Consider the following 8,935-nt stretch of genomic DNA (forward strand, 5'->3'; position numbering starts at 1 on the left):
GAACGGCGCAATATCTTCTAAAGGTTCAATTCGCTTGACGTTGTTATTGACATTGTCTGTATTAGCCTAATTATTTCCTCAAGTTTCCGGAGAGCCGAAACCCTCCCGAGGCCTCGAAACGCGAACGTAAATCCGGTGCATCACCCTCCCTTGGGCTCCAGCGCCGAATCACACATTCACAATGAGGAAAGTGTGGCTTCGGGAGGGTTTTTACACTGCGTCGCACTGCCCTCTACTGGCAGCGGGGAGCTAAACGGGGATTTTATGGGCGAGTGGCACTTTCTAGTTAAACACAGGCCAATTTCACAGCAGTGGTTTCTCTACACAACTGCGGGATTGTCGGAAAGTCAACTGAATACCAAGTGGACGGATTAAAGGGTCGCGTTTGTATGCAGCCGATGTGACGTACAAGAAGAGGTTTGTTTTATTTTACAACGTGCTGTGGCTTTTTACAGGAACGTTATAAGAGAAAAGCAGAGGGGCCGGGCAAAGAGGGTTGGAAATTGGTATAAGTGCAGGATGGAGATGGAAACCTGAATGCGAAGAAAGCTGCTAGTTAGCAGCCATATTCTCATAATTAGCAGTTGCACAATCTCATAATCAACCGAATTGTCTGAAACGGTTCCTCCTGAACTTGATGACCCTGGAAGTTTTGGCACATATTTTGGAAACGGTACCAATGCGTTGGAATTTACTCCACCGGCGGCCAATCACAAACGCTCATTCTTGCATTCAAAAACATTTAGCACCACGCTGAGATTATTTAAAACGTTCATATGGTGTCTTAAAATGGCACAAAACGGAAGCATGCCACTTATTGGCCTCCAGCTGCAAGAAACACGAAAGCTAATCAATTCCCGCGATGACGCGCAATTGTTGCATTTATTGGGAAATGCTCCGAGACGCCAAAAGACAGAGCCAGTGGGAAAATCGAACGGCTGGCCACAAGCACCCCAAGTCTAAGGACACTGGCGGTAGTAGATTCAATTTGGTGTTTGAGGTGCCACCACAAATCAATAATAATTAGATGGCTGTTTCTCTCCTGTTCTTGCAGATAAAAGCTGGATCTGATGGGCTGCTGTAATTAGGGTACGAACGCTTCCAGCCAGCAGGAGTATCCTTACGCCCCACTAACCCCACCAGATCAAGCCGACCGTAACTTTACCTGGCAACCAAAAGTCGCTTTATTTGATCCAGAACTTTTTGGGGAGGAAACTCGCACCAGGGGCACCAGAAATCAAGGTATACCCAAGGAGCTTGACTTGGTGCGACTGTAAACGCCCACTTGGAGAAAAACCTCCAGTTTCTTCAGGTTCCTCTAGTACCACCGGAATGACGAAATGAACGCAAAGACCCTACTAAACAACGTTTAAGATTTTGATACAAGGGTACTTGGGTGCATGGGCGTATCCAAGAGACGCATCCCATTTACCTTGTTTACGGCCCATGAAATAAATCAGTACTTCGCGTCCCAGACACAATATCTCTCCAATCCCACAGCGGCAACACAAAGCCCCTTCCTGCCAAACGACGTCGACGCCACTGGCAGCGTTAAGGTTTTATTTGTCATCATCTTGAAGAGGACAAGAACAAGAAAACAAGCAATAAGAATCAAGCTACCCTCTCCGCTGCGGCACTCCCTCTCTCGGCGATTATTTCCGGCAGCGTGCGCACCACTTTGGGCCACTCCGCAATCTTTAAGAATCTGACACTAGATCTCAGGAGGCGGCGAGAATTATGACTTTGATGGGAGGAGAGTTGGAGGCGAATGAAGTTAATTTCACAGTGGCTGAACAGAGGGTTAGGCAAACAGCTACCACACACACTTTAACATACTGTAATTACCAGAAAAGTAAAACGGATTCAATTTCAAAAGCAGAAGGGGGTGTCTGGATGGGGAGGACGAGCGCATGCATAGTTGCATTAAGCCGAGTTGAAGAGTGAGTAAATTTTCTACCCTTTCCTTTTTTTTTTTTTTTTCTTTTCCTGAGAACGAGCCCAGCCGTTCTCCACTGTGCGGAAAGTTAACTTGAGATAAGGCCTCCGGAGAGCGGGAGAAAGAGAGAATGCTTAGCTAGAGACATCAAGAGCTAACACTTCAGAGAGATATGAGGACACAGAAGAAATGGAGACGAAAAGATACTCAAGAGAGCAAGCAAGTCTTACGCAAGGCCTCTTAAAGAGTTTTGCACCCTTATCCATTTGGACACCTGTGCCTACCAGAGCATGACCTTAAAAAACATGCCACGACCCTTCAGCACGATACATGTCAATGCATTAAAAACTCCACCGAGACAAGCATCTAGCACTAGCATTAACTCTAGCCCTAAAGCAACTTTTGAATAAGAGGTTCTCGGCGTTAACGCTTGCATTTCTTATTCACAGTTTCATGCGGGAACCTAATGTTTAGTTCGGGGGAACTAAGCGTTTTCATTACGAGAACATTATTTTTAGATGTAGGCTGTAACGTTTGCGAGTTCTCCTTTGCGAAACAACAAAACGAAAATATTCTTTTCAACAAGCTCTGAAGTTAAATAAAGATTTACTCCAATCAAATTGAATAAAGCAACGTTTATGAAGAACGTTAAAAGTTAACGTTTTCATTTCCGCGACATTTACAATGGTTTAAACTAAACTGACAGACCTTACCAGAGCCTGAAAAAAGAATTAGTGTCTGCGAACTTGTATATAAGGATCTATTCAAATAAAGTTTACTACGAAAAATTGATCAGTTTACAATCTTGAACAACTTCAAGGTATTTGTTCGCATTTCTATTACATAACAATAGAACTCAGTTACTGAAGTATTCTAAATGCCTACTACCTTTCCAAGTTATTTGTGATCATTGGTTTAGAAATGAAAAATATAATACGTGCAGATCTCAACAGTCGTATAAATAAAAATGAAGTCCCTTAAATTGGAAAATACCGTTTCGTGGGAAGCCTGCTGTTTACGGCAAGCACTTCCTGCGAGTCACGAAACCTTCCAACCTATTATGCTTTTCATCTCACGCGTGTTCAGACGCACCAGTGTTGTTCGTTTTCCATTTTGACTCGTTTTAAATGCATTTTTTCAAGGCACAACACACCCCTTGCCTGGCTACTGCATTCCAGCTTGATTAAAAGACACCCAGATGGATGAAACATCCCTCTGCACGACAAATACTGACAGAACAGCTGCGTCTAATGAATGCTCTGTTCAGGGTTTCTTTAAGACAACACAAGCCAAGGGCATCAAGGACTATGCAAAACACACTTGCATCTTTCTCGAAAGAGGGTAAAAATGAGGGGATACACCAGGGAGAAGATGCAACATGAGAGCGAGGGGGGATGTGATAAAAGAAAGTCTTGCGTGTGGAAAAAAGAAAGAAAAAGAAGGACACCGAAAGCATGTTTATTTGAACTCTTTCAGCACAGGAGAGACGCCCAGCCGGAAAATTGCGTATTCTGAACCTCAAAATACAGTATTAAAGCCTCTCTCCACAAGAACGGAGAGGAAAAGTCAAGCCGAACTTGAGGAAAACAACCCAAAGTCATCTCAACAAGCATTTTGATTCGGATCACTGGATATTACGCTCGGTTTTCACATCTTCCAGCGGACTACCATCGCTTGTTCTCGTTTAAACCTCGCGCATCCTGCTCTCGTTCGCGTGCACCACCCCTAACGGTTCTCTGGAGGACCTGGAACGCTCTGCGCCGTCATGAAGGGGCCGCTGTGCGTTTAAATGCGGCAAGAGCGAGATATACAGCGAGACAAAGCTCACGGCACATGATTCATCTCTCTCGATGACATCATCCTGAAAGTCTACAGCTGACGCGAACGACAACAGCTCCCCCAAGTGGACATCAACGCATCCACATTTAGGCTGCTTCATAATGCACCTAACAGTGCAATTATACCGTAAAAAAACGTATATATAGTTTGCGTAGCACTTATCGGGTCGAAACGTCAATCAAACGAAATTATCCCAAGATTAAGTTCAAATAAATCACACGGCAAGCGTCAAGCTGTATTTCGATCAAAATATGGCCGAATCTGATCATACTTAACTTGTGATTGAAAATCAGACGCCTTGTTTTATCCTCAAGTAAAGCAAAAAGCTTGTGTGTTCATCGGTGTTTGTTACGTAACACCATTGAATGCACATTAACTTTTTAAGCTATACTACGTTCACACGTAAAAAGCATCGCTACAGTTGCGCTACAAACGCACCAAACGCCGCACAAAAAAGAAAACAGCCAAGCCATTTTTTGGCCCAAACTGCATCCTGCTTTGGCGTGTTTTCCCTGTCCTAGATCTGGTGTGTGGTGACTGTAGGACGCTCACCAGGACTTGGGTTGGCCGAAATGCAGGTAGTTGATGCTGTAAAGGTCCATGTCCTCCGTGTGCCAGGCGAAGGTGGTTTTCCACATGCCGAAGTACAGGTAGGGCGTGTTGACGCCCTCGATGACGATCCCGCACTCCTGCTCCACCATGTCCAGAAGAGTGTTCAGATGACCGATATTCCACTCCGTGATGTCCTGAACCAAGAAACGAGACCCAACCACACGGTTGATAGCATATAAAACCACCAGAAACCACAACCACCGAAGCATTACTCAACACCAAGGCGACTAACCGGGTCGTAAAGCGAGCCGCTGATGTCGGCGCCGTAAATGGGCGACACGAACGTCAAGTTTTTCCAGTACTTCCTTTCCAGGTCGTCAAAGTCCTTGTGCGGAGGGGTGCAGTACCTGAGGCAGGTTCGAGAAGTTCGTTAGTTAGCCGAAAAACAACACTTTGAGCAACGCAAGAGCGGGCGAACTTGACCAAGAAAGCATACTTTTTACTGTTGGCCAGTTTGCGATATTCTCCGACCGTCATGGACTTCTTCTGGATGTTGTATTGAGTGAAGAGCCCCGACTGACCGGTCACCACTTGCATGATGGGAGCGGGGATGACCATATCCTCGATGGTCTCGTAGGAACGCCGCGGCTTCCACTCCTTCGGCGGGATGACCTGAACAACACAGACGTTAACTGATACGAGCTTTTCAGGTCTTTAGGAAACGCAAGACGGCAACCTTGTTAAGAAAATATAGAAAGGAATGAATTTACAGTTGAGTTTATAATTATATTATCGTACGTTGTTAGTTCATGATGCATTAATGTTAACGAATACAACTCGAAATGTTGAATGAGTACATGTAGAAATGAGCCGAGATGACTAAATGCCATTGAAGTATTATTGTAATTTTATGTTCAGAGATGTTTAATAAAAAAATTTTCCCGATTAAATGTAATCGTATTTTACGACGCATTGCATTAATACCATTAAAAACGAAACGCTGGTTTACAACATAGTCGTGATTATTTTAGAGCAGTAACAAGGTCAAAACTACAAGCGCTAATAAATGACCATACCTTTATTCATCTACTTTTACGTACATGCTTTCAAATTGTATCAGTTCAGCATAATAAAAGCGCGGTTTATTGCCATTCGTTGCATTAACGAGAGAGTTTTTAAATGGACTTAATAGAAAGGGAGCTTCGGTTTAAAGTGAACTAAAACCAAAGCGGCAGACCTTCGCCAGACCGGCGCGGTGAGCTCCTTGGGTCTCGATGTACGCCATGTACTTCCCGAAGTCCCTGAACTCCTCCATGGTGGGCCTGAAGGTCATGATCTTGTAGGAGTTGGCGGCCGGAGGAGGCCCCGGGGCCGGCTCTTCTGGAGAGAGCTCTGCCGCTGACGGCTCCGGCTTGATCTCGGGGCTCGGGGCCTCCGTCGGGTCTGGAGGTAAAGCCGGGTCCATGGCTGCAGGTCGGCGAACGCTGCGAGAACCGAGCGAGGAACACAACGCTATTAATTATTAAACATTGAAGTCCATCGTGAAGGATTGCTGTGGAACAACTCGCCTGTAAAAGGCCGATTATGAACATGATTGCGCGTGGAAAAAGGTAGACGTCCAGAAACGTGCAAAAAAAAGCTTTAGAGTAAATAAAACGTGAATCGATGCACGTTTTCTCTTCGGTTCAGTCGATCATAATAGGTAACTGGGTTTTTTGCATTGATATTTCTGTACGCACACGTAAACATTTGTGGATTTTAGCCAAATTTTCATTGCATTTTTTGAAAAATAATGACAAACGCAAAAAAAAAAAAAAAAAAAAAGGCTAAAAACAAAACAAGCGGAAAAAAACGGACGACAAAATAAATTTTAAAAAATGGATTTTTACGAAATTAAGGCAATTTTTGAGACCTGCACAAATAAAATAATGCCATACAGGGCTGTACTTTCATTTTTTTTGCACATGCTACATGCTTTTTTTTTTTGGAAAAATAATGTTTTTTTTAAAGCGACTGCATTAAAGTTTTTCAGCTTAGTTGAACACTAACAGAGTAAAAATGCATTTGCTACGAAGTAAAAAAATAACTAATTAATTCTACATTTAAATACGAGAATAAATTTTATTTTTTTTGGAGTTGAACTGCACCGTAAAAGTTCTATTTTATAACATCAACATTTTAGCTTTTTCTATTAAAAAAAAAAATATTTTCAGACAAATATCTAATCGCTCACGTTTGATTGAGTGCTTCTGAAAAAAAGACTTTCTAGGAGTTCAGGCTTGATTTATTTATTTTTGAGATTAAACTTCACATTAAACATCTTCGATTCAATAAATCATAAGCAAACGCGCAGCTTTCGTCTTCTTAAGAAGTTCATGGACGGACTGGAGCGCTGGGGGTTTTTTGCGACTTTTTTTTGCTACATTTTTTTCTCAGCGGTTTCCGACGGCACCCGTTCACTTCTATTAGCGAGCAAACAACGGAAACGCTACGTTTCGACGAATCCGATGAAAAAAAACTACATCTTGAACGGCCCGGGGGTGACTTTCGGGTGAAAAACTCCTTTAAAAAAAAAATGTCATTAAAACGCATATCTTAGATATTTTTTTTTAATCAGATATCGCTGAAATCTCGCCGTTTTTACAATAAATATTACGCGTGCATGCATTAAATACTTGCACGCTTAATAATGGAAAGAAACGCGAGGGATATAAACACGTTTTGGCGAGAACTACATTGAAAGCTCAACTAAAACGCCCAGAAGAGCTGCTCATCTGCCCGATTCTCCCCCGAGACGCTTTGCATGATATTTTCTTTTCAGCTTTTCGCCGCGGTTGGCTTCAGGCGGCGTCCTGATGTATTCAAACGGCATGGAAATGCTTTCGCCGCGAAGGCTAAACAGCTAAAAAACGACAGGATCCACGATAGCTGGAAAACAAGCAGAGGCTTCTTGGAAACCGAAGTCGTCATTTTATTACATTTTATTCATCTCGGGCGGCGTGCAGACCAGCCGCCGCTTCGCATGCACTGCGGTGAATGGGTGCCGTCAGAATGAGAGTTCAAACATTGGATTAAAACTTCAATAATCCACCAATACGGTCGGGAAACGAAACCAAGCACGCCTGAACGGCAACAAATCTTTGTCGTGCACCGATTTTCACCAACTTATTCACCGGAGGACGCATTATTACAAATTACGAGCTCAAAAAAAACATCTTAAACGACCGATTTGTTTCGTGCAAACGCACAGATGTCGTCTTCTTGAGAAGTTCGTGGAGAAATTAGAGCGCAGGTTGGGTTTTGAGACGTTTTTATCGGCGGTTTCTGGCGGCACCCGTTCACGTCTATTAGCGAGCAAACAGAGGAACGCTACGTTTAACCGAATCCGATGAAAAACTACATCTTGAACGGCCCGGGGGGTGACTTTTGAGTAAAACACAATGTGTTAACAAAAAAAAAATGCAAAATGCATAGCTTGTTTGTTTTCTCTCGCCGTTACGGTGAATATCACGCACGCACTGGATATTTTGCACGCTTAATACCGCTGGTCGTTGTTTATTGCACGCCGAAAATAAATAGCGCGTGAATGAAAGAAACGACTAATCGACGCAAAGCCGCGCGTTCGTTCAATTTCTCGGCGTCGCGCTCGGCTCAAGTTCAATCGGCGTGAGAGACGGAGGTTTAAATGGCCTTTGTGTGTGTGTGCAGCACACAGCAGAACGCGTCGTGGCGAACTACAGCGAAATGCATGGAAAAACCAGGCGGGAAGCGGCCGAAACAACACGCGCACATCGCGCACCGCGTCTTTTATGTCAAATGCATGCCCGTGCTCGCGTGCAGAGGCTTTAGTCGCCTTTACGCTCCTGATTTGACAAGCAGATCAACACAGCTGCTCCGTAACATCGCAAATGACAATAAAAGCTCGCCCGGTGTCCGCGGACTCGACCCGAAAGCGCTCTGGAGATAGTGTGCGTCGCGTTACCTCCTGCTCTGCTTCGTTTTTTGCTCTTTTGTCGCTGTTTTCGTGTCGATTCTGTCCGTTTTCTGGATTCCAGAGGCTCGGTTGTGTTACAGCAGCGCTGGGCCGCGTCTCCGCCCACTGCAGCGCGACGTGGGCCCCGATTGGCCGAATCGCACCTAGGCGTCGTCTCCCATTGGCTGGCGCGCTTGATTGACGGCTCAGCCGGCCTCTCGCGTCGTGTTTGTGCATCTCACTATCACGGAAATCACGTATTTCTCGTAACAACAGTGTCTCTTCCGGTATGACTGACACACCGCACGCCTGCGTTTGAAGGAATAATGAAATGCATGCCGTTCATAACCCAGATTCCTCCCGATTTAAACATGGCTTGCGCGGAATAGGTTGTAAACAGAAGAAAACACTCGACGTGGAAATGTGTTCAGAGAGCATACACACAAAAATATATATTTTTTCTATTATTTAGGATGGAATTCAACCCAACAAACACAATGTTCCCCTAACGTTAGTTTTTGTCCATTTAAAAAAAAAAAGGAAAATTTTTTAGGTTGTTTTTGCAACCATAAAAGAACGTTGTCGTAACGTTGCACGACGGTTATTTTAAAACAACCTAAAATAACCAATATAGG

At 44.1% G+C, this 8,935-nt stretch overlaps 1 protein-coding gene across 2 annotated transcripts in view; it reads right to left on the reverse strand.

Annotated features, from left to right (window-relative positions):
- kdm4b (lysine (K)-specific demethylase 4B) overlaps positions 1-8,462 on the reverse strand; it is a 43,205-nt gene extending 34,743 nt beyond the window's left edge. The window contains exons 1-5 of one of the 2 annotated variants that reach the window (XM_043223047.1): positions 8,310-8,462; positions 5,565-5,811; positions 4,824-4,999; positions 4,620-4,734; positions 4,328-4,521 (exon numbers count right to left, since the gene is read on the reverse strand). In XM_043223047.1, coding sequence (XP_043078982.1) covers positions 4,328-4,521; positions 4,620-4,734; positions 4,824-4,999; positions 5,565-5,792 — 713 coding nt within the window. In that variant the 5' untranslated portion in view covers positions 5,793-5,811; positions 8,310-8,462. The remainder of the gene's footprint in view (positions 1-4,327; positions 4,522-4,619; positions 4,735-4,823; positions 5,000-5,564; positions 5,812-8,309) is intronic. The other variant, XM_043223049.1, reaches the window with a different exon arrangement.
- Between the last annotated feature and the right edge of the window lie 473 nt (positions 8,463-8,935).

The sequence above is a fragment of the Puntigrus tetrazona genome, chromosome 22, assembly GCF_018831695.1.
Source record: "Puntigrus tetrazona isolate hp1 chromosome 22, ASM1883169v1, whole genome shotgun sequence".
NCBI lineage: Eukaryota > Metazoa > Chordata > Actinopteri > Cypriniformes > Cyprinidae > Puntigrus > Puntigrus tetrazona.